General features: G+C 61.3%; 13 protein-coding genes across 14 annotated transcripts; 7 read left to right on the plus strand and 6 right to left on the minus strand.

The window, feature by feature from the left end:
* Positions 1-420: 420 nt before the first annotated feature.
* SDRG_16060 (hypothetical protein) lies at positions 421-851 on the plus strand (the record flags this gene model as incomplete). Its single annotated transcript, XM_008622255.1, has 3 exons — positions 421-507; positions 553-765; positions 816-851. 3 exons carry the CDS (start codon positions 421-423, stop codon positions 849-851), a joined length of 336 nt encoding a protein of 111 aa, XP_008620477.1.
* A 39-nt stretch (positions 852-890) lies between these two features.
* SDRG_16061 (hypothetical protein) lies at positions 891-2,130 on the minus strand. The gene is made up of 5 exons (XM_008622256.1): positions 1,867-2,130; positions 1,703-1,819; positions 1,488-1,655; positions 1,057-1,439; positions 891-1,005 (listed from the first exon to the last, which is right to left on the minus strand). The coding sequence occupies exons 1-5, from the start codon at positions 2,101-2,103 to the stop codon at positions 957-959; spliced, it is 954 nt and encodes a 317-aa protein (XP_008620478.1). The 5' UTR covers positions 2,104-2,130; the 3' UTR covers positions 891-956.
* A 493-nt stretch (positions 2,131-2,623) lies between these two features.
* On the plus strand, positions 2,624-3,031 carry SDRG_16062 (histone H3; the record flags this gene model as incomplete). The annotated part of the gene is made up of 1 exon (XM_008622257.1): positions 2,624-3,031. One exon carries the CDS (start codon positions 2,624-2,626, stop codon positions 3,029-3,031), a length of 408 nt encoding a protein of 135 aa, XP_008620479.1.
* Positions 3,032-3,869: 838 nt separating this feature from the next.
* On the plus strand, positions 3,870-6,171 carry SDRG_16063 (hypothetical protein). The gene is made up of 10 exons (XM_008622258.1): positions 3,870-3,969; positions 4,015-4,083; positions 4,138-4,293; positions 4,346-4,524; positions 4,571-4,805; positions 4,850-5,026; positions 5,071-5,415; positions 5,463-5,596; positions 5,648-5,746; positions 5,790-6,171. The coding sequence occupies exons 1-10, from the start codon at positions 3,946-3,948 to the stop codon at positions 6,142-6,144; spliced, it is 1,773 nt and encodes a 590-aa protein (XP_008620480.1). The 5' UTR covers positions 3,870-3,945; the 3' UTR covers positions 6,145-6,171.
* On the minus strand, positions 6,156-7,097 carry SDRG_16064 (hypothetical protein). The gene is made up of 5 exons (XM_008622259.1): positions 6,832-7,097; positions 6,698-6,784; positions 6,529-6,646; positions 6,385-6,487; positions 6,156-6,343 (listed from the first exon to the last, which is right to left on the minus strand). Exons 1-5 carry the CDS (start codon positions 7,030-7,032, stop codon positions 6,184-6,186), a joined length of 669 nt encoding a protein of 222 aa, XP_008620481.1. The 5' UTR covers positions 7,033-7,097; the 3' UTR covers positions 6,156-6,183.
* Positions 7,098-7,264: 167 nt separating this feature from the next.
* On the minus strand, positions 7,265-8,391 carry SDRG_16065 (hypothetical protein). The gene is made up of 3 exons (XM_008622260.1): positions 7,861-8,391; positions 7,536-7,816; positions 7,265-7,493 (listed from the first exon to the last, which is right to left on the minus strand). The coding sequence occupies exons 1-3, from the start codon at positions 8,194-8,196 to the stop codon at positions 7,376-7,378; spliced, it is 735 nt and encodes a 244-aa protein (XP_008620482.1). The 5' UTR covers positions 8,197-8,391; the 3' UTR covers positions 7,265-7,375.
* Positions 8,392-8,614: 223 nt separating this feature from the next.
* On the plus strand, positions 8,615-9,141 carry SDRG_16066 (hypothetical protein). The gene has a single exon (XM_008622261.1). The coding sequence runs from the start codon at positions 8,653-8,655 to the stop codon at positions 9,067-9,069; it is 417 nt and encodes a 138-aa protein (XP_008620483.1). The 5' UTR covers positions 8,615-8,652; the 3' UTR covers positions 9,070-9,141.
* On the minus strand, positions 9,073-14,031 carry SDRG_16067. Of its 2 annotated transcripts, XM_008622262.1 has the most exons (12): positions 13,721-14,031; positions 13,634-13,673; positions 13,509-13,586; positions 12,964-13,460; positions 12,703-12,914; positions 12,363-12,655; positions 11,970-12,315; positions 10,994-11,920; positions 10,753-10,950; positions 9,669-10,706; positions 9,411-9,626; positions 9,073-9,363 (listed from the first exon to the last, which is right to left on the minus strand). In XM_008622262.1, the coding sequence occupies exons 1-12, from the start codon at positions 13,872-13,874 to the stop codon at positions 9,124-9,126; spliced, it is 4,239 nt and encodes a 1,412-aa protein (XP_008620484.1). In that variant the 5' UTR covers positions 13,875-14,031; the 3' UTR covers positions 9,073-9,123. The 2 variants fall into 2 exon arrangements, with proteins under 2 accessions (XP_008620484.1, XP_008620485.1); XM_008622263.1 differs by having other exon boundaries at positions 9,411-10,706.
* Positions 14,032-14,164: 133 nt separating this feature from the next.
* Positions 14,165-15,766, plus strand: SDRG_16068 (hypothetical protein). The gene has a single exon (XM_008622264.1). It carries the CDS (start codon positions 14,203-14,205, stop codon positions 15,745-15,747), a length of 1,545 nt encoding a protein of 514 aa, XP_008620486.1. The 5' UTR covers positions 14,165-14,202; the 3' UTR covers positions 15,748-15,766.
* Positions 15,767-15,774: 8 nt separating this feature from the next.
* On the minus strand, positions 15,775-19,636 carry SDRG_16069 (hypothetical protein; the record flags this gene model as incomplete). Its single annotated transcript, XM_008622265.1, has 17 exons — positions 15,775-16,080; positions 16,122-16,223; positions 16,269-16,397; positions 16,443-16,664; positions 16,713-16,925; positions 16,968-17,043; positions 17,090-17,283; positions 17,328-17,570; positions 17,618-17,726; positions 17,767-17,860; positions 17,899-18,242; positions 18,286-18,486; positions 18,528-18,647; positions 18,693-19,262; positions 19,309-19,414; positions 19,458-19,531; positions 19,578-19,636. The coding sequence occupies 17 exons, from the start codon at positions 19,634-19,636 to the stop codon at positions 15,775-15,777; spliced, it is 3,162 nt and encodes a 1,053-aa protein (XP_008620487.1).
* A 295-nt stretch (positions 19,637-19,931) lies between these two features.
* Positions 19,932-20,733, plus strand: SDRG_16070 (hypothetical protein). The gene is made up of 2 exons (XM_008622266.1): positions 19,932-20,098; positions 20,139-20,733. The coding sequence occupies exons 1-2, from the start codon at positions 19,947-19,949 to the stop codon at positions 20,683-20,685; spliced, it is 699 nt and encodes a 232-aa protein (XP_008620488.1). The 5' UTR covers positions 19,932-19,946; the 3' UTR covers positions 20,686-20,733.
* On the minus strand, positions 20,682-21,451 carry SDRG_16071 (hypothetical protein; the record flags this gene model as incomplete). The annotated part of the gene is made up of 2 exons (XM_008622267.1): positions 20,682-21,243; positions 21,291-21,451. 2 exons carry the CDS (start codon positions 21,449-21,451, stop codon positions 20,682-20,684), a joined length of 723 nt encoding a protein of 240 aa, XP_008620489.1.
* A 357-nt stretch (positions 21,452-21,808) lies between these two features.
* On the plus strand, positions 21,809-22,656 carry SDRG_16072 (hypothetical protein; the record flags this gene model as incomplete). Its single annotated transcript, XM_008622268.1, has 4 exons — positions 21,809-22,189; positions 22,278-22,351; positions 22,397-22,499; positions 22,627-22,656. The coding sequence occupies 4 exons, from the start codon at positions 21,809-21,811 to the stop codon at positions 22,654-22,656; spliced, it is 588 nt and encodes a 195-aa protein (XP_008620490.1).
* Positions 22,657-22,680: the final 24 nt, after the last annotated feature.

Below are 22,680 nucleotides of genomic sequence, written 5' to 3' on the forward strand. Positions count from 1 at the left end.
TCGCGCTTGAGCATCGTGGCCATCTCGGCCATACCTGCAGCGTCATCCTCCGTATCGTCGTCACCTTGGAGGGTCGCATGTACCTCCGATGCCATGTTCGTTGGGCACGACGTCGTAGACGTCATTGACGGTCAGGACGGACAAGGTCGCGCTGGAGCTCATGACGCGGTGCAGGTGACTTCCGGTCGCGACTCTCTTGTTCCGACTTGGCAGAACCCGTCGCATCTTATCGTGCCCAGCGTTTCAGCGCGATGCCATTGGCCAAAACTCTGCCTTGCACCAAGGCCATTGGCTGATTTTCGTTTTTCGATTGAATAAAATTATGCTGCAAGATATATACTCGGGGTGTGAATTTAATACGCCGTACCGCGGGCGGCCGACATTAAGTGTTCGTGGTCCACGAGGAAAGAAGCGGTCAAGATGCAACGCGTTGTGAGCTCCGTGCGCCGATTCGCCAGCCATGCGGCGCCGCACCACCAGGCGGAGAGCGCCATGATCACCAACAACGTATGCCGCATGGGCGAGAGCGACGCATCTGACCTACTGCGCTAGGGTACCCACGTCTTCGTGCGCAAGGGCTACGAGCGCTCGACGTGGGCGGGCATCCTCGGCGGCCCGATCTTGCTCTGGATCGGTTTGAGCAACGCGCCGGACACGGACTTTGAGGACTGGGGCCGCCGCGAGGCCATCAAGCGCCTCAAGGCCGACGACAAGGTGCTCGTTGCCCGGCAAAACACGGTCGGCGGGCCCTTTGTGTACGTCAAGGTACGCTGCCTCGCTTCATGCGGCCACGACGACTCATGATTGCCATGTAGAATGAGATTGGTGAGCGCCCGGCGTTGGAGGAATAGAGCACTAGCGCGTCGACGCTCCGCAACACCGTGAATATAGGTGGGTTCTGTTGCCTTCATGTTCAACTTCTGCGTCATCACATAATGTCGAGTTACTACGCATGTCTACTTGGCGGCCATGAAGGCCTCGAGCTCTTCCATGGTACCCAGCGACCTAGATCAGCATGACGAGTAAGACTGCGCGGACGAATATCTCGATACTTACATGCAACTCGCGTCCTTGGAGTGTTGGGAGATGAGACCCGTGAGCACGCCGCCGTAGCCAAGCTCGAGGAACTGCGACGCGTTGTGGTGCAGACAAAAGTCGATGCTTTGGCTCCACTTGACGGGGGCAACGACCTGCCAGCTCAGGCGCGCGCGCATGTCCTCGACCGCCAACGTATCGGCCGTGACGTTGCAGATGACGGGGATCGACGGCTCACGGAACTTGATTTTCTCGAGGGCGCGCGCCAGCATATCGGCCGCCGGTTGCATGAGCGCGCAATGAAACGGCGCGCTCACGTCCAGGAGCACTGCGCGGCGCACCTTGAACTCCTTGGCCATCTTGATCGCAGCATCGACGGCCACGGCGTTGCCGCTAATGACGACCTACATGCGCGATATGACGATGATGTACACACATGTCGCTCGATCCACCTGCTTGCACGAGTTGTAGTTGGCGACCTGGCAGACAAGACCGGTCTCTCTCTGGGCGCGGGCGCAGATCGCGTCGGCCGTCTCGGCGGTCGCAGGCAGGAGGGCAGCCATCGCACCTGGATCCGATGCACCCTCCATTGCCTGCATCATGGCCTTGCCGCGGTAGTGCTAGTCGCTATGAGCAACAAATCCACGAGAACGATGCAAGGACATACCACGAGCTTGACGGCGTCGGCGAAGCGCATGGCGTCCGTGGCCACGAGCGCCGAGAACTGGCCAAGCGAATGGCCGAGCGCGTACTCGCAGTCGGCGACCGAGAAGTCCATTTCGTGCTACAGCGCTATGAGCGTCAAGATAGCATGCGCGCAGAGGCATCTACCTTGAGCACTTGCAGTACTGCGTACGAGTGCGTCAGGATCGCAGGCTGGGCGATGGACGTGTGGGTGAGCTCGGCTTGCGGTCCCTCGGTCATGAGGCGCGTCAGGTGGGTACCCATGGCAGCCTCAGCCTCCTCAAGGACCGGCTCCACGTGCTGCGGCCAGCGCGCGAGAAGGTCCTTGACCATCCCGACCTTCTGGCTTCCCTGCCCCGTGAACGCAAGACAGCGCCGAGCCATGTTCACAAATGAGCCTTCCAAGACCGGTGGTAAATGACAATTGCATTTATTTAGCTTTCGGTTTGTATTCAAGCAGAACCTATACAAACGTCAAGCATAAAATATGCAAAAAGAGGGCTCATATGGAATCCATTTTTGACGCATCAAGATCGTCCAGAGGTGACAAGGAACGGTGACGATGGCGCAGAGTCGACAGGAAGCTCAACACACCGCTGTAGCAAGGGCATCCATTGGCTCTAAATTTTGCTATTTTGAGTGCAATTGAATCCGTCCCCGGCGTACAGTCCATACATCGATGACTTGACCAGTGCGTTAGGTCCAACGAGCTGCTGGCTCCTCCTTGCGACAGCTGCATTTCCCCACGTTTCGGCCTCCTCGTGGGGATCTCGGTCACGCTGCCTCCGCTTGCATCCCGTGGCTGCACTTACACGGCAGTCTCCGATTCCGGTTATCCGAAGAGTCAACCTATCCGGATGGCGTATGGTCTTCGCAGTTTACAAGCCAGCAGCCAGCAGCCGCGATGGCCCGGACGAAGCAGGATGCGCGCAAGTCGACGGGCGGGAAGGCGCCTCGGAAGCAGCTTGCCGTCGACCAGATCAAGAGAATGTCGTCGTCCGGCGGCGTCAAGAAGCCGCACCGCTTCCGCCCGGGCACGGTCGCGCTGCGCGAGATCCGCAAGTACCAGAAGAGCACGGAGCTGCTCATTCGCCGGCTGCCGTTCCAGCGCCTCGTGCGCGAAATCTCCCAGGACTACAAGACGGACCTGCGCTTCCAGTCAACAGCAATGCTCGCGCTTCAGGAAGCCTGCGAAGCCTACCTTGTCGGGCTCTTCGAAGACACCAACCTGTGCGCCATCCACGCCAAGCGCGTCACCATCATGCCCAAAGACATCCAGCTCGCACGACGGATCCGCGGCGAGCGAGCGTAAGCAGCAGCACGTACTAGTAAACCGCAATGAAATATATGCAGCATTCTCTTCCGCTTGCATGGCTCCAAGATGAAAGCCGACTCTGCCGCCACGCCCGAGGACACGTCGCATGTCAGGGCAGCTCGTACCGCACGAGTCGAATGGCCCATTCATGCACATCGGGTCTACGAGGGTGCTGAACGTAGTCTCCTTTGTCAACCTGCGCAGGCAGGTAATGGATGCCAGTACTACGCCCCGCCGCAGTCGCCGCCATCGCCACTGAATGGCGCTCGGCTTCTACGTCGTCGCTTGCTACCAAGAGCCAAGTGGCTGCAATCAGGTCCAAGACGCCAGCAGCGACGTGTACGTGTGCGTCCAGCGGTCGCATTGCGGCTGATATCCTTGCGTTCGGCCCGTTGTGAGATGTCAAATCCGGCCTCCGTCGTTCGATTACACATCGTTCTTCAGCGCCATGATACCGGCGGGATCTCATGTTCGATGCCTCCGTCATGCGGCGCCATTGACTGCGCCTTCTTCGCCGCATGCTAGCCCATCCTGTGCCGATCTTCACTCTCGTCCTACTAGTAGTTGCATGCACAGGTTGTCGTCCACGCGCGGCGCCGTCGGCCAGCGACACCAGCGACGCTTGCTTGTCAAGAGTGGTCGGGCCACTCTTGCCATCTGTCTTGTGCATACGTCCGTCGCTGGAGGCACGGAGCAATCGCTGGAGCGGCAGCGGCAGGCACACGAAGCGGTCGCTGGAGCAGGCATCGATCGCCTCCATGAAGCGCGGTCGCGCGCCGCCTTCGGGGCGGTCGCCCATGGTTCCCTTGGTGCGATATGTCCTGTGTGACTTGACATTTGTATGCACTGGAAACGCCTTTACTGTGGAAAGCCATCTGTAACAGGTGCTGGCTCGCGCCCGCCACTTTGAGATGCGCCTTTGGTCGATGGACATGGTACGCAGGCCGAGACCGCAGAGCCTCTCACGCACAAGCATGTAGGACGACGCAGCGCTGGTCGCGTCGTTGCGAGACGCCCCCGACTTTGACGCGACCATGGCGCTACTGACGGTCCGAGCACTCGCACCATCGATAGTGTGATCGTACTGACGCGAGATGGAGTAGCCGTCGGCCGACGTCAAGCAGCTCCTACCGTCGCTTGGCGTGCTCCTCGGCGAGTCGCTGCATCCGTTCTTATGCACCGTTGTGGCCAAGGAAGTCCAACAGGCCGCCGAGACACCAAGCATCGAGCTCTTCCGCGCCAACTCGCCTGGCATGCGCGTATGATACACAGAGCGTCGGACTGTTGGAACTGATGCTTGTCGCGGCGTAGCTGCTTAGCGAGTTCTCGTACCTCGTGGGCGACGCTTACTTTCGCAGCGTCCTCCTTGCGCCGCTCGAGACGCTCTATGACAGCAGCGAGAGCTACGAAGTCAACGAGACCGTGCCGCTGGACGCTCTCAGCGCCAACCAATCGCGGCTCGAAGCCACGGCCCAAGCGATTCTCGACAGGTAGCGCTTGCATGTATGTCCTGGCGATCTCACAGCGACGTCGTAGTCTCTTGGCCGCCGAGTGCCCGGCGCCGCTGGCCCGCGTCTGCCTCGCCTTTCGCCACTGCGTCGCAACAACGTTCCACACATACACGGACGCCGCGCTCGGTGGCTTCCTCTTCCTGCGCGTGCTCTGCCCCGCGGTGGTGGTGCCGGCAAAAGCGCATTTGTTTCCCGGTCGACCCATGCCGCCGATCGCCCGCCGCGCGACCGTGCTCGTCGCCAAGCTGCTGCAGAATCTCGTGCGTTCGACCCTCGTCCCGAGCCAATGTAACGTGGCGCGTAGGCCAACAACGTGCTCTTTGGCGCCAAAGAAGAGTACATGACGCCCTTCAACGGGTTCATTCGAAAAAACTACGCGGCCGTCGTCGCCCTCTACGACCGCATTTGCACGAGCGCGACGGCGTCCGAGCACGCTCCGTACACGCTGCCGACTGCCATGTCCTACGCCACTGCGCTCGAAGTACCCATTTCGCCTCCTACCTCTGCCAACGACCGTGCACCTAGGTCGTCAAGCGCGAGCGTGTCAAGTCCGCGCCTGTCAACAAGACGGAGCTGCTCCTGGCGCAGTCGACAGAGCCCACGGTGCTCATGTCGGCGCCGATTGACCGGTCGTCGCACACGAGCCACCGCCAGTCGAACGTGCGCGATCGCACGTCGCAGTTTACGCGGAGCTTCGGCACGTTCGTGCAGCGCAGCAGCAACTTTTTCATGACGTCGCGCGGCGAAGGCTCGTCGACGCGCGCCACCGAGACAGCGCGTCACCGACCACTACCGTGGCGCGACGTAAAAGCGCATATGGGCAGCCTCAACGCCACGGACGTGCGACCGCGACATAGCCAGTACATTGACGTACGTCTGTCACGATGACAGACCAACATCATCTCCATGTTTGGTAGTGGATCCAGCGCAGCATCGCGTACTTGGTCAAAGCGTCGGCGGAGAACGAAGACATGTTGTCGTGGCGGCCACTCAAGCAGAAGCACGGCGTACAGCTCTGGACGCGTGACGTCCACGCCATCACCGAAGTTCGGTACGCTCTCCCTCTTGCTCTTATCTGAGCTTATCTCGTTTCTTATTGTAGCGCGTCGGTGGTCGTTCGCAGCGGGAAGAAGGCATGCTTTAGCTACCTCTGCTCGTCCCGCGGCCGCAAGACGTGGGGCCAGGGCTGGAACTACGAACGGTACCATTGAACGGGCGTACATTCTCACAAACAACCTATGTAGCGAGGTTGAGCTCGTTGACCACACTACGCGCGTGCTGTACAAGTCGACGAACGGCAGCAGCCGGCTCTGGAGCTTCAGCGCGGACCAAGACATTGCGCTCCTCGAGAGTGCCGGCTACGACGCCGACCGACCCGCGACGCTCGTGTTCCAAAGCGTCTACCGCAGCGACGTGCCGCCCGTTCAAGGCTGCGCGCGCGTCGAACTGCGCGCAAGCGGCTTTGTGCTGCGCGCCGAAGGACCAACGGAAACGAGGCTCTCGGTCATTTACCGCTTTGACACGGGCCAGCAAGCGGGGTGGACCAAGCACGCGCTGGCGATCGCTCGCGTCAAACTCGACCTCGAGTCGTCCGTATAATTTAAGACACGTTCTCCACACCAATGATTTGACTCGTTCTTAAGCGTGCGGGAGGATCCCGTGCAGGTACTCGTAGCTCGCAAACGGCTCGCTGCAGAGAGATCGCGTGAGGCCCAGCGTCCACTCGGCCGTCGCGTGGAGCGCAAAGCTCCCGAGGTATACAAAGACGAGGCCGGCGCCGAGCCGCAAGAGCAACGGCCTACGCGCCACGTTAAAACGCAAAAAGGAGAAATGACGCACTCGAGAAGCGGCACGTAGGCGATCGACGCAAGGGAGTAGCCACCCGCGAGCAGCAATGTCCCCGGCGACACGAGCGCGGTGGCGGCGACCAGAAGCTTTCCGCCTACAGCTGACGATGAGAGCGTGGAGGCTTGAAAAACATACCGCCAAAGTAGGCGAGCATCGCCCTCGAGACGGCGTGCGTCATGCGAAACCCTTCCATTGATGACGTGGCTGTGCCGCTGCCGAGCTCGAAATGCACAAAAATGCGCTTGGACGACGACTGCAGAGGACGACGTATGAGACGGCGAGGTACACGAGCTATGGATCGCACCTGGTGAAAGACGCCGTGGTCGTGGATCGCCGTACTGTCGACGAGGCGGTTGTACAGCTCGACCTCGAGCAGCGCCATCCAGTGCGTCTACAGAGATGCGTGAGAGGCGCCAAGAAGCTTGGGAAGTGGCCGACTGTCTGGACGACGGGGGCGTCGGTGCAGAGGAGGAGCGAAACCAGGCCGAACGTGAGCACGAGCGCCGCACTGAGGATAGCGAGGAGCATATTGAGCACAAGGTACAATAGCACGCGGTACGAGGCGACTTGGAAGGGCAGGCCGATCCACGCCGTGGACGCAGCCGCACGGGGCTTTGGCGCGGCGACCGACCCGTACATGTTCGTCTAAATTTATTTCTGCATCCTCCTCGCTCCTCATTGGCGCGTCATTGGTGCCCTGTCTACCACCGTCCACGCGCGTCCACGTTGAGCCTCGCGCGTCCACGTTGAGCGCTGAGCGGCGCAGGTTTTCGTACGCCGTTGTGCGATGTACGGTATCTTGGAGCTGGACAAACCCTTCCCGAGAGACGAGGCAGCGCGCACAAGGCGACGAAGATCCAGCGCAGGTGGTGTCGACGGCGTCCCTGTTAAGTGCGCACTGCAATGTGGCATTCGGAAGGTCCATTTGCCGAAATTAGATGACTTCAGAGATGGCATGTGCCACATATAAACACAATCGCGTTCAGAGGAGCTTCTCGGGCGTGATCTCAAACGTGGCCAGCATGTCGTGGGCCAAGTAGGGCGAGAAGAGCACCTTGAGCGAGCGTATATTGGCGTGGCGCGTCTTGGCAATTTGGAACCTACGCCCACGACGTCAAGATGCGAAGCCGTCGACCCCGTACCGTTGGTTGACGCAGGATGACCATGCGAGTCCAAGCGCGGGCACGGCAGCGTCGCGGTCGTCGGCCTTCATGTTGGCCGTCATCTGATTGATGACGACAAACGCGACGTTGAACTGCGCGGCAAGGATGCGCATGCAGTTGACCATCTCGAACATGACGCGCGTGCGGTCACCAGCCTCGGACGCCGACTCGACCGAGACGCCGCGGAAGACGGCAGTGATCGCGTCAATGACGACGAGACGTACATTGCGCTGGTCCAAAAGTGGTGGCAGCCGCGTCTTCTACGCATGAAATGGCTCAGACGCGCTTGCGAGGTGGCAACTACCAGTGCGTGGAGGAGCTGCGGGGCGTCTGTTGCAGCCTCAAGAAAGATGTGGTCCAGCGACACAGGCTGATCAGAGGCGCTCGCGAGCTGGTCGAGCCGTTTGAGAGGCGAGAGTCCGTCCGAGTACATGTAGCAGCTGCTGGCTTCGAGGCCGCCGGATTCGCGGGGCAGCTGGGCGCGCAGAAGAAGCTGCAGGCAGAGCTGCGTCTTGCCGCTGCCAGCGACGCCGCAAATCTCGGTCACGAGCCCGGTCGGGAACCCGCCCTCAAGCAGTCGATCGACAGCCTCGCAGCCCGTCGCGATCGTTGCCGGCTCCTGGATCGCAAGCGCTTGCATTCAAGTGGCGTCTGATTGGTCGGATAAATTTGAATTTCAGCGAATCACAACGCTTCCCTTCGGTTTCATTCTCCCGTACGACACCTGGGGGCGCGACCGACATGTCGGCGCGAAGAGAAAGCGAGTAGCTCGCCGAGTCTCACACGCTCCGCAACGTCTGCGCGCGGAAGCCGTTGCGTGCTGGCTTCCAGCGTCCATGGATTTCAGCCAATCACTGGACGCAGTACATGCACCAGCCAATGGCACGCTGCCATGTTGCACGAGTTTGACCCAATCGCCTTCTCGATGGGATCGGGGCATGGTCGGCGTCGGGCACGTGATTGGCTACTTATCCGGATGCAAGATGTGATTGGCTTGGATCGAGAGAACGCGTTCCGGGTTCGAAAGATTTTGTTCGAAAATCCATGCTTTTGATGATCGGTAAGAAGCCAATTTCGCCACGAGCCCGCAAGCAGCATGAACCTCCGGTCGGGCATGAGCGTGCAGGACCTCAAGATGATGACGGCCCAGCGCGAGTACCGCATCATGATGGAGCAGCTCTCGTCGTCCTCGTCGTCCTCGTCAGCGTCGTCGCCGAGCTCCAAGCACAGCGGGTCCTTCTCGAGCGGCGTGCACGTGTCGTCGCCGCGCTCGACGCACAGCTTTAGCCTGTCGGAAGGAAGCAGCGAGCCGAGCCCGGTGGCCAGCCCCGTACTGGCGCCGCAGCGACCACCGTCTCCGCCGCCGATGCAATTGCCGCACCACTACTACGCGCCCTCATCGTACGGCTACAAGAGCGCCGAGCAGCGCATGCTCGTGACCTGCGGCGGCCAAGTGGTGTCGCTCATGGAGGGCGTCCGGAACGTTCCGCAAGAGTGCTGCATCAGCCTCTAAGATGTCGTGTACAAAAACTCTGTCTGGGTGTCCTTTTGTAATATAGCGTGATCTTTATTCTCGTCCAAGCACGGCTTCGAGGCTCGCTAGCACCTCTTTTTCCGTGAAATACTCGGTCGTTTGGTCCGTTTTGCCCGATATCCGAGCCACGTCCGGCAAGAGTAGCAGTGGCAGCGCATCGCGGCGCGCGTCGTTGCTGCGTGGCGCCAATGGCTGAGCCGGCAGCGACCGGATCGGCGGAGCGCCTGGCCACGGGGTAATGATGCCGCCGCACTGCTCAGTCGCCTCGTACAACTAGTGCGTGGCTATCAGATCTCGTCTTTCTCGAATGGCTGCTGTACCTGGTTCATCAAGTGCCAGAAGCGCTTCCACACCATTTGCACAGTGTGCTCGCCGGGACTGCCGCGCATCACTTGGAAGCCGGCGTAGCCTTCGACAAGGCACTTGAGGCAGCCGCAGCCCGCGCCTTGGCAACTGCGCAATGCGTGGGTCTTCGGGCAGTCGCGCGCCAGCGCCTCCAGCGTTCCCACAAAGAACGGGCGCAGCGACGGCCAGACCTAGAGCCATTGAAAACATAAGATCTTTCGACACAGCACTACCATGTTGAGGTCGGCGAGCGAGTTGACGGTCGCGCCGAGGTCGTCGTCGGCCATCCACGCTTTTTCGTCCAAGCCGTTTTCTTTGGCGACGCTCAGGAACGTCTCGGCGTCGATCGAGTCGCTGCCGGTGCGCCGGAGGGTCTCGCTAAAGAGGAGGAGGACATCGGCGTCGTCGAGGCGCTTGTCGATCGAGAGCACAATCCGCTGGAACTCGGCAAAGCTCAAAACACCGTCGCCGTTGTTGTCGCCAGCGCGGAAGGCGTCGCGCAAGTGCGCTTCGCGGCGGCTTTGCTCGTCGCGCCACTCGGCCACGACAAGGTCCAAAAACACATCGGCGGCCACGACTTCGTCGCCGACGTCGGCGCGCGGGCTCTTGCCACGCAGCAGCTTCTCGAGAAAGGCCGCGATCGCCGCCGGCCGCATGGACGCGAGGCAGTGCGTTGCCGCGTCCATCGCACGCTCCAGCGGAATGTCCCAGTCGGCGCGGTCGGGCACCGGAAGCCGCGACACGCGGCCCTTCTTGGGCGCGTCGTCGTCGACGTCCATCTCGAGCAGCGTCTCGAGGCAGTTGAGGTAGTGGCGTAGCTCCGCGGCCGGCACTTCGTGGTACACAAACTTGCAAAAGGCGTCGACACGGAGGCAGTCGCTACGATACTGGTCGAGCGCGACGCCGAGCGCGATGAGGTGCATGTCGGCGATCGACGGGAGGCCGTAGGCGTGCAGGAGCGTCTGGTAGCAGATGCGCGCGAGCGAGTTGGCCTTGAGCGGCTTCGTCTCGCGCTTCCGGCGATAGAGCTTCTCGGCGTAGACGTCCGAAATAAGTTTGAGGACGACGCCGAGCGGCTTCTTGCAGTACTGCGCGAGCTGGTCCGAGTTGATCTTCCACGACGTGACGAGCGACGCGAACGCGTTGGGCACGACGCTTCTGTCGAGCTTCTTCTTGTTTTTGGATTTCTTGAGGAGCGCAATCACCGTCAGCGGCGCCTTGCGCACTTGAACCGGCTCGTCGTCGTCGTCACCACCCCCATTGCCACTTGCCTAACACCGTATGATGAGGAGGATGATGGAGTGCAGCCTGAGACACCGTCGCGGGAAGCGCGGCGCCGTCGTCGTCGGTCTGGCACGCGACGCTCGCCGTGCCCTCGGGCAACGATCGCAGCGCGCGTTCGTGGAGCGTGCTGTCGCTAAAGCGCCGGAGACCGCGCGACGTCGAGGGCGTCGACGACACCCGTCGGTCTGAAATTTCGCGCAGTGCGAGCAGCTTGTGGCGCGCATTTGGCGCCTACGATACTCAATTGAGCGTCACTAACTCAAGTACGAGCGACCGTCGACTCGGTCGGTGGCATGGCGCCGAACGCGCCCTCGACAATATCGTCGAGCAACTCTGCTCGGCCCGTCGCGTTGTACGTGGCGACGACGTTGCTGACTACGGCTTCGAACGTCGACGTGGACGCGCGCCGCATCGCCCGTTGCAGCAGCTGCGCCACGTCTTCGGCGCTGAGACCGGACACGAGTTGCATCTCGAGCGATCGCGGGCCGTTCGGCGCGACCTCGGGCATGGACGCGGCGAGCGACTGCAAAATGGTGGCCCGCGCCTCGGGCTCCAGTTGACGCAAGACCTCGAGCGTCGTCGCAACAGTTTGTCCGACCTCGACCAAGTGCGGCGGCGTATGGGGCGCCGACGTCGAACTAGTCGGTGCTGCTTCGATTGGCGGGGCAGTCGGAGCTACGGCGGGAACGACGGCGGCCTGGACAGTGGCAGAGGACAGGACGGCGGCGGGCGCGGCAGGGTGGACGGACGGGCGAGGGGCTGCGGGGTTGCCGCCTGCGCTGACGGCGAGGCCAAAGAGCTCGCGCACGTAGCGCTGGATGGACTTGACGGGCTTGGCCGTCTCGAGGTCGACGCCGTGAGCCTCGAGGTCCTTGGCAATGGCCTCCATGGTCGCGAAGAGCACGTTGAGTCGCATTTCGTTGGTCATTCCCGCCACGTGTTTCTTGAACGGCTCAAGGAGAAAGAGGCTATGGGCGTCCAGCGCGAGACGGTCCGCGAGCGAGAGCGACCCGAGGTAGTCGGCGACAATCGTCTTGGCGCCGTCGCCCTTAAGGAGCGTCTTGAGAAGCCGCAGCTTCCCGTCGCGCGACACGATCGAGGAGTAGACGGCGTCAATGACAAAGTGCTCAAGATTGATGTGCTCGGAGGTTGTCCACGTCTGGAGCAGCTTGCACACGTCGTGGAAGAGCGCCTTTTGCTCCTACACTACACACTTCAACACCCGTGGGCGATGAAAAGAAGCGCATCACCAGCGGCGCAAACGGCGTCGGGGACGCTGCCAACGCCGTCAGCGCCTCGTGCAGGCGGCGCGGCGTGAGCATGGTCGCGGACACGGGGCGCGGAGTCGTCGCCTCGGCGAGCTGGCGGCGCTGGTCCGGCGAGAGCGCCGACATGAGGTCGTTGAGGAAGTCGTATTCGTGGCGAGCACCGAGGGCGACCTCCAAGAAGCCGGCGCGGCAGCCGGGCGAGCTGCAAAAGTACATGTGCACGAGACACATGGGGTCGGCCACAAACACGAGCGAGTCGCGGATCCGCGCGAGCTGCGCCTCGTCGCGCCCGAGGATGTTGGCGAGGACGAGCGCTTCGCCTTCCGGCCTACTCCATAGTTTGGTGACCTGACGGTACGATCTACTACGGTGCACCCGAGGGTGTTGAGAATGGCCTCTGTGCGCTCGACAAGACTGAGCTCATCGAGGAGACCCGCCACGACGATGCCCTTCGTGTCGGTGTCGAGCACCTTGGCGAGCGCTAGGATCTGGCGGCAAATCTGCGACGGCGTCGACGACGACGCGTCCGAAGGCTCGTGGCGGGATTGGCCAGCGAGCTTGCGCCCGAGAGCTTTGCGGATGTCGTCGGGGAACCGTTGCAAGCCGCGTTCAATAAGGTCTGCCGAGCACACTTCGAGCACGCGGACTTTGTCAGCGTCCGTGAGGTTCTACGCGTTCTATCCAGCGACAGAGCACGATGACCAAGAGTACGTACGCGCACAGTGGTGCGTCGGGGCAGCCCGAGGTGCGACGTCAGCGCCTGATCGTGCTCGAGCTCTCGGAGCTGCACGAAGAAGGGCTTGCGCTGGTAGAAGGACCGCACAACGTCGCCGATCGCGCTGGGCGCTGCCTCGGACGCTTGGGCCATGTGAAAGTGCAGCCCGTCCATCTTGGCGCCAAAGTGCGACGAGCCGTAGATGCTGTACTCTATGCAGCGACGACTAAGAAATTATAAGACACAGGTATGCGGTCGCACCGAGACCGATCACAATCTTCTGCAAAAGCGACTTGTAGCTGCCGAGGATGCCTGGCATTTTGTACAGGGCCGCAAAGCAAGCGGCTGTCTCAATGACATTCGGCCGACCGGCCTCGGCCGTGAAGTTTGTGAGCTGGTCGAGCTTGTACTCGGTGAAGAGCGCAAACGACGTAAACTGGCCTTTCTCCGCCTCGTACGTCTGGAGCCAGTGCTCGACCTCGGCGTCGGCGCAGAGATATCGCTGCGCCTGCAGAATCTCGCGACCTGGCGCGTTCGCAGACGGTAGCAGCGTCGACTTGAACGAGACAGGCGACGGCTCGGTCGTCATGGGCCGGGTGTCGACGATGGGCTTGCATGGCGACGGCTCTTCTGCCAGGTGGCCGCCGAGCAGTACGTGATCGATCTGCAGCTTGATGCTCGAGAGGCGCTGGTCCAGCCGGTCCGCCTCCAAACTCGTTTGGATGATGGGGTGCACGGCGCCGCCCGCCAGCGGCTTTCTACGCAAGACGCCATGAGGCGAGCGAGCCGACGAGTGCTAGGCGTACAGGTCGGTGCGCTTGCGTCTGTATTTGTTTGGCTGCGTCGCCTCCAAGATGGGGTTGACCTTGAACGGCTCCATGCCCCTAGCTCAATGCATGGGCGACGATCATAATCCTGCACGCTGTCGCACCCCGTCCGCTCTTGGTTGTTGTCGCGTCGCAGCGTGTCGGCTACAGCGAGCCCATGAGCGTTTTGTGCAACACGTGCGGAATCCTACGCGCCGGCTTGGCCACCGCCCGCGGCGACGTGCTGTTGGACGCGGTTGTTGTGCGTCGGAGTCCCGGCGCGCGGGGCTTCTTGGGCGAGGGCTGCTGGCGCCCGTGCATTTTGACTCCGCCGTTTCTGGGAATCCCAACTGCAGCGAAACGCATGCCAACCTTGAAGACTTGATCTCGTCAAGAGAACGGAAGCTCTCGGGAAGAGCGCGACCGTGTTCAGGCGCTGCCGTTAACATCACTTTGGCGCCCGTTCCATGCTCTTCATGTCCTTTGGTTGCCAACGAAGTTCATTTCGACTACGATATTTCTGTTGTCGACTAAAGATGGACTACGCGTCGACTAAAATTGAGTTGACCACCGTGGCCTTTCCCGCATCGCCCGTTTCTTTGCACTGATTGGCCAAAAAGCGGACTCCGAACGACAGGATTGGTCGATTTAAAGCTTGACGGCCCATGTTGTATTTAAATTTCGGGCTCGGGCGATGGAGGACGTCGACGACGAGGCCATCAGCATCGAGCTCCTCCGCGAGGACAACCTCATGCTCGAGGAGCGCATCGAGGCCATGAGCAAGAAGTGCAGTGCCATGCAGCAGGCCAAGCTGGAGGCTGAGGCGCGCGCTGCAGCGCTCGATGCGGACCTCGCCGCCCTCCGCAAGGTTGCTGCTGGCCAAGAACAAGTCGACCCCAACAGCGCTGCCGACTGGCACGACGAGCGTGCCAAACTTCTCGAAGAGGTTCAAACGCTACTCAAGGTGAAGGAGCTCAACGAGAAGCGCGTCGGCGATCTCTCCAAGGACCTGCAACGCCTCTACAAGCGGCTCAAGACGGCCGAGCCAACGACCGGCGACTCGGAATACGTCGAGCCGTTGTTGCAGGACCAAGAGACGTGGCAGAAGCAGCAGCAGCTCGTGCAGGACCTCCTGCGCCAGTGCAAAGAGAAGGTGTACGCCGAGAAGCACGCGCACAAGCGGCGACGCGTGGACCCCGACACCTCGGAGCACGACAAAAGCCTCCAGGAGGTCATTGCGCACTTCAGAACCGAGGCGAGCGAGCGCAACGAGTTTGAGAAGCTCGAGGCGCAACTGCTGCAGGAGCGGCTGAGCGAACTGGAGGCGCAGGGTGGTGAGCCGAGGTCGGAGCCCGTGTCGACGGTCGACGTATCCGACCTGGAGACCCAAATCGCTTCGCTCAACGAAGAGAACAAGAAGGGCAGGCTCTTTGTCTCGGCGCTCCAAGACGACCTGAAGCGGCTCGCGCACGAAAAGCTGCAGCTCGCCAAAGACATGCAGGAGGCGCAGCGGCGCATCCAGGCGCTCACGATGGACAACCTCCAGTTCAAGCTCGAGAAGAACGAACTCAAGCACCAAGTCCAGAGCGAAGTGACGAAAAACGCAGCACTGCAAGACCAAGTCGACGACGTCACGCGGCAACTTGCAGAGGCCACCGCGGAGGCAAGCCAGCTCCAAGACCACCTCGTGGCGGCGCAAACGCAGCTACTCGCTGCGGAGGCCGAGGTCGCAGACTTGCACAAACGACTCCAGGAAGCCACTGCATCCACGAGCACAGCTGCCGCGGCGCGCTACGACCTCGAGACGACGCTCGAAGCGGCAGAGAAAGCGCGCGACGAGCTCGCCGAGGCCAAGGGCTTTTGGGAAGACAAAGCTGCCAAGCTGGAGCGGGTCGTACTCCAGTATGGATCTGAGATCCAGTCGCTCAAGTTGTCGCTGGCCGACGCCGAGGCCGCGGGGCCACCCGAGCACACCCCGGCGTCCGTCGCGCACGGCCAGTCCATGGTGCAGCAGTTCTATTTGCGCTACTACAAGGCGGCTGAGACGTCGCACCGGTCGCTCCTCGACGCCACGCGGGCCAAAGATGCAGCGCTCGCAGCACAAGGTGCCGACCTCACGCACATTCGCCACGTACTCTCGTCCATCGTGCACGCTTCGTTGCCAGACGACGTGTCGAGCACGCTCCAAGGGCTGCTTGCGGGCCTCGAGAGGCCAGAGTTACATACAGAGTCAATGTAGAACCGCATTATTAGTGTCGTAGTGCCTTTACAGCATCTTGTCGGTGGAGAGGATGATGGCGTCGAGAGACGAGGCCTTGAGCTCACCGTCCATGACGTTGACAGCGGTCGCAGCCCACGGCACGCGCAGCGCGAGGAGCGGCGTCGAGGGCCCGTCGGACTCGTGCACGTCGGCCAGCATCGGGAGCAGGTCGTGGAGGCCGTAGACGTTGATCCACGTTTTCGCAGCCGCAACACCGGACGTCCGCACAACGTCGAGGAGCTTGGCGCGCGCCAGCGCATCGATCTGCGCGGAAATGTCGAGGTGTTTTTCCGACTCGTCGGGAAAGAGCAGCTAATGTATTTGGCACGTGTCGACTACAACATAGGAAATACCTTGACTTCGTGCATGGCTCGAAAGTAGATGGCAAAAGCCTCGAGCGTCGGCGCGTCAAAGCACTGCGGAAACGCCGTACGCTGCAATTGGGGAAAGACAGTCTATCCACATTGACTTGAAGCATTGATACTTGCAAGAGAGAGTACGTCAGTCACAAAGGCCTTGGTGCCGAGGCGGCTGTAGTCGTCCGGATACCACGTCTTCATCGTGCTCGCCATGCGCAACGCCTTCATTGCATCGCCGCGCTCAAACTCGGTGGCGATCAGTTGGTGGAGCTACGCGTGACGCTGCGTTCGTCATCAATGGGCCAAGCACCGTACCTGGTTCCAGAAATGGACTTGGTGCGCCGCGTCCTCGGTCGTCATCGCATCTGAAAGCACCTCGCGGCCCTTTCCGGTGCACTGGAAACGCGTCGCCGTCTTGCTCAAGAGGCGCTCGAGGCGCGGGTAGAGCTGCGGCAGAAGCAGCATCGACTCTTCGCGGAGGAGACCGGTTGCGACCATGTCCATGATCAGTTGGTGCCACTGCGCACTCAGACGCACCTACCATTGACACATTGATACGAATCCCACGTACAACACAATGTCTACAAGCAGCGGTAGCGTCGGGAGCCCGTCTTTGGACAGAGCAAAGCGCACGAGTGCGTTGCGGGGGCCCGTGACAGCGACGGCGTCCAAGTGCGCCTCAATGAAGCGCGACTCGCTCAGTGGATCGTTCATCGCGTGCAGGTCGGCGGCACTTAGCAGCTTGAGAAGGACATCGGAGATGTACAGCGGTGAGACGCGCGCCAGCACCACGAGTACCTAAACAGTGTCGTGAGATCAACTTCATGATCGAAGTCGGACCGGGCACGCCTCCAACGACAACGAGAGCTGGTCCAAGCACAACTGCGACGAGACGTCGACGCTCTGGTAGATGGGCCTACACATCACCAGCTAAGACGGAGAGCATGCCAAGTCTTGTCAACTTGTGGATCCAGTAGAGAGATCGGACGAGCGTGATGCCGTGCGCCTTGATGAGGTCTTCGCGCGGGAGGAGGTGACGAAGGGCTTGCTGGCGCACAATGGCGTTGACGTCCTCCAAGCACAGCTGCGGCACGAGGTGGGCGAGCGCTGTTCGCGTCTGGACAGCGCAACATGTCAGCGCCGACTCAAACGCCGTCTATGCCAACGCAGTGAGTGTACGACAGCGTTTGCTTGATGTACCAGCGTTGTGTCGTCGAGCTTGATGTGCCCAAGCTTCTCGACCGCGTTGGTCATGGTACTGTCCATCGCCAGCGCCGTGGGCTGACCGACGCCCATTTGCACGACGCGGAGACCGCACTGGAAGAGGCGGAAGGCGTCGTCCGCCGTCTCGAGGCGCATCGACATGGCATGCAAAAGCTCCGAAAGCGACACGACGCGGTCGACAGCGATGCAGCCGCGCGCTTCGTTCTCCTTGAGCTCCGCCTACAATTCGTCCTAGCTTCAACCTCCTCATGAAAATGACAAGGTACGTCAATCGAGCCAAGGAGCTCGCGCATGGCATCGTGGTGCTGGCCAAGGAACGCGCCAAAATGAAGGCAGATATCGCGCCAGAAAGTGTCTGCGGGCTCCGTGCGCAGCCTATTGGCCATTACTAAATGCTCAAAACGAACGACGATACCGGGCGAGGATGACGCAGAAGGTCGACGCGACTTCCTTGCTCGTTTCGCCCGACATGATGGCGTTCTCGCACCCGAACGACGACGTCTCGAGGCCTGGGAAATGTTAGAATGTGAAGGGGTACGGTACGCACCGAGGCAGATCCAGAGGGCTTCGGCGAGCGCGCGGCTCGTTTTGAGGTTGCTCGCGACCGTCGGTAATAGCAGCATGGGCAGCCACTGGTACACTTGCAGGTGCCCGAGGAGAAAGTGGCGGTGCATCACGAGCGCAAGGAGCTCAGTGAAGCGCTCCGTCTCGTAGTACCCGTGCCGAATGGCCTGCGTGACGCTGAAAAAGACGTTCTTGCCCAAAGCGGCGCTCGGGACGCGGTCAATGTTGAGGTAGTAGAGCCGACACGCTTCGCGGATGAGGTTGACGACCTCTTGGTCGCGCTGGGACCCCGAGACGCCTTGGAGCGGCAACTTTGCGAGCTCCGATCTACGCGAAATGTAATAAAAACGGGCATCTCGAGAAAACATACCGCGCGTAGGGCAAGAGGAGGTTTGTCCACGCCGCCTCGGCGAAGGCGTGGCTGCTGCGCACGACGACGCACAGAAGCGAGTACTCGTCGGCGTCCAGCGCAAACTGGAGCAATTCGTCCGACGGACTTTCGAGCAAAACCAGCTCGACCGTCTGCAAGAAGACATCGGGGAGCATGCGTCGGCTGCCCTCCGTCGGCACCCTACCGCAGTGATTGGATGGCTAATCTCACGCCTCTCGTACCGCTGAAACGTGCTTAGCGCCGTGCCAAAGACGCGAACGATGGCTGTGACGTGTGCAGCAGCGTCCAGAGCATCGACGCGGCTCGTCTTCTGGTTGAGCAGCGCTTCGTACAGCGACTCCCTATACCCAATATCATAAAGAACCTGACGTATGCGCTCTACAGACATGAGCGCGAGGCAAAAGGCGACGCGGAGAGGCGTCTGGTCGACGTTACCGACGCGCATGCGCGTCACGAGCACGTCGAGCGCGCTTTTCTGCCCAAGGACGTCGAGGCGCCAGAGTGGCAGTAGCGCCGTCGCATCGCGCGCCACGCGGGCGAGCGTCGAAGCGACCGACCCGGGCTCGGCCAGTGGCGCCAGCACAAGAACAACGCTTAGCGCTGCGTCGCGAACACTCGCGTCGGTCGAGATGGACGCGAGGACGTGGACGAGGGCGGTGGTCTGGAGGCAAAGGCCGAGGTCGCCCGTGAATGCGTCGGCCCAGTCGACGTGTACGCTCAGGATTGCCCACGTGCGCACGAGCTCCTCGAGCGTCTCGAGCGCGTCGACGCGGACGTTGGGAGGCGACGTCTCCGAGAGCCCAATTGCTTCGAGAGCTGGCACGCCCACATCGATGAGCCACGCGCAGAGCACATTCCTCGCATCTTCCTCGGCGACGAGCGGGTCCAAGAGGGCTGTGAACTTGACCTTGGTGCGCAGAATCTCAAAGATCTTTTGCGCATGCCGGAAGAGCTCGCTAGAATGACGATGCTATCGACTGGCATTCATGCAAGCGTGCGTACCGGACGGCGTACATGTCGGTGGACGGGTCGCGGAGGCGGTCGGGCGAGTACGTCGTGAGGGCGATGGCGAGGGCGTGGCGCGTCTCGTGGAGCATCTGCGGCACGGCTGCTAGGGCTCAGTACCAGTGGCGACGAGAGGGCGCACGTACTGTCCGGGCCAAAGTTGGCCGCGTAGGCCTTGGCGAGGTCGTACCAATGGTCGAAGAGGAGCGCGGAGGCGTCCCTAGCGCAGGTCCTTAGCGACGTGTGGGCGAGACGACTGCTCGTACGACTGCTCGTACGCGGCCGTCGACTGCAGCTGCGCCTCGATGAGCGCAAACAACGTCATTTTCAAAATGGCGTTGGACACAAAAGATCATCTTGGGACAAACACGTATCTCCCATTTCCCACCACCATGCCTATACTAGATATTGGTATGTGTGTGTCGAAGTGGGAATTTCGCGTGGGATTTGGGAAAAACACAATGGGGCGCAGACCCGCGTTGGACAGGCATGCCGGCGTCGCACATGCAGGACATGAAGAGCGCTGGACAGGACGATGACGAAGCGATAAGCATGCGCCTCGAGACTTCTCGCCGCGAAAAGAAACGTTTCGCTGCTTACGACAAGAATACGTCACCCAACTTCAACTTGCGAGGATGAGCCTCCTCGTGCAGATCGTCGCGAGCCTCTCGTCCTTGTACTTGCTGCTGAGTCCGATCTCGCTCTTGCGCCAGATCTCGGCGGCCAAAACGACGGGCAGCCACGGCGTCGCGCCGCTGCTCTGGACGCACATCGCCTACGTCGTCTGGTATGCTACGCACCAGTCCACGCACATCATGTGGTGGTAGGCTGATCTACAGCCTCTGCGTCGGCGTCTTCTTCCCGTACATCTCGACCAACATGATCAGCGCGCCCGTGAGCGTCGTCTACCTGGTGATTTTTTACAAACACAGCCCCGAGAAGACACGGCTGCGTCCAGTGTATGGCGCAACCACCGTTTGCCTTGCCAGCCTCGCCACCTACGTCGCGCTATCGACCGAGCCGTGGGACGTCGTGACGCGCCACGTCGGCGTCGTCGCCATTGTGTGCGCGGCAGTGATGGTCGCCGCCCCGCTCTCGGTGCTCCGCGACGTCGTGCGCACGCAAAGCAGCGCGCTCTTGCCGCGCAAGATCATGCTTGCGACGCTCGTGAGTAACGGCGCGTGGATGCTCACGGGCCTCCTTCACGCCGACATGATCATCGTCATACCCAACGCGTTCAACCTCGGCCTCGGCCTGCTCCAAATGACGCTCTTCCTCTGGTACCCGTCGTCACCCGCCGACGCCGCCGCCACGGACGCGCTCCTGCATTTTGACGCCAAGGACATTGATGCCACTATGGACGTTGTGCATTAGAGAACACCAATATTGAGTTTGGCGAGCGCCAAGTCGTCGTCATCGTCGTCGTCTGTCGTCGTGTCGATGCCCTTGTAAGTCGGCGGCGTCCGGTAGTAGACGCAGAGGAAGACCTGGAAGAGGCCGAGGCCAAGGTTGAGGCCGTTGGGGCCATACACGAACGGGTCGCTGATCATGAGTCCAAACGTAAACCAGAGCGACGCGCAGAGCACGCCGGCGAGGATGAGGCGTAGCGGCAGCGCGGCCGCAGACTTTTTCTTGACGACCGTACCAACCGCCGCAAGCGGCGAGCCAAACATGAGCGTGCATACGGCGATCCCGAGGTAGCCAACATGGCCCGCAACGTCCCGGTTGTGGAGAACGTACGCGCCATACGCAGCGTAGACGATCGCGCCGACAACGACGGCGAGCGTCCCCACGATCTTCTGCGCAAGCACGCGCCGGTGCGGCCCGCCGTGTGTGTACATGATCGCAAGGTAGTACACGGCGAGCAGCGCATTGATGGCGTTGGTGACGACAAGCGGAAACCAGTTGGCCACCAGCACGCCGTAGAGCGTCCTACGCCGCACATCAGCTCTTCGTTCACGGCCCACAGGCGGCAGTACCAGATGCAGCCGTTGGCAAACATGCACAGGATGGGCAGACTTTCGATGGGCACCTTGGCGCGGACCTTCTCCATGTCCTTGAGCGGACTCATGGTCATGTAGATGGCCGAAGCCGACGCCAGCAGCTTCACGGTGGTCACGACTGCTGGGTGCGCGAGCATCGTCCAAAAATGGAGCCAGCTGACCGGCTGAATCTGACGTGCGCGAACCGGATCACATTCCAACCGGTAAGGTCGCAATCGGTTACGAATTAACCGGTTAATGAATCCAAATCAAAGCGCCCACGCATGCGTTGCCAATGCCTCGAACGCAGTCGTTCGAGGCTTCATGCGCTGTGAGATCTTCTTATGCCCAAGTACCGGTGGTATCTACAAGCAGCAGCAATAACATGTCCAAGAGGAAACGGATATTATCTGCCACCGCCTCCGAGCCCGAGTGCTGCTTTTTGAGCTTCCGCACTTTTCTCCTTCTCGAGAAGCTCCTGCTCAACCCGACGGCCCACATTGCCCTGGAAGACTATGGCGGCATGTCGCCGCTCGAGCACGCGCTGCGCTGCACTCCTGCGCAGCGAGGCCCACTACCGCGCGACGACACCCCACTATCCGTATGACGAGCACCTGCGCGCCGAGCTCAACATGGCCGACGCAGCGTTCGGCAAGCGGCTCTTCCGCCAGGCCCTCGGGAGCGACCCGGCTGCCGCGCTGCGGTACCTAAACCAGTTTGTCAATAGCGATGGCCGGTACAACCTCACATTCAAGGACCTCAACGCGATCTACGGCAAGTACCACATCAAGAGCTCGGTCTTGTACTCGGTGCTCAACGGCCGCATCCTCGCGTACGTGTCCCTGGCATCTCTGTGTGGCTCGGTCATTACAAAGACACGTGTCTTGCCGCCGTCAGTAGTGCGTGTCCACGTTGGCCCCAGCAGTCGGCCATGGAGAGCGAAGAAGAGGAAAGGGCTCGGCATGGCGATGGACTCGAGTGCAGCGCGCGACGGCCGGCGCGACCAGCCGCATGCAAGCTTCGCGCCGAGACACGAGTCGCGCGTCGACGCCCGAGATGTACGTAGAGTATGGCGGCAGTAACGAGCGCGCGACCTGCCGTAGGTCGAACGCGGCCGCACCGCTGGTCGTTCTGGACGCGCAAGCGCATGATGCCGTGGCGCTCACGATGCTAGATAACGTGGCGTCGCTCCCAGCGTCGTCGCAGGTCTTGGGAACTCGTACAAGCGCATCTCACGGAGGCGGTCGCGTGGCCGACGCGCGAGAGGCCGTCGAAAAATTTGGCCAGGGCTCCGCCCTAGGGCCGCATCGGTGGCTCGTCACGGATGCTGTAGCTGCGCCACGCCTACATCAACGTTGCATGAGCCCGCGGCCCGAGGCCTGCGCAC

Source organism: Saprolegnia diclina, assembly GCF_000281045.1.
Source record: "Saprolegnia diclina VS20 unplaced genomic scaffold supercont1.111, whole genome shotgun sequence".
Classification (NCBI taxonomy): Eukaryota; Oomycota; class Saprolegniomycetes; order Saprolegniales; family Saprolegniaceae; genus Saprolegnia; species Saprolegnia diclina.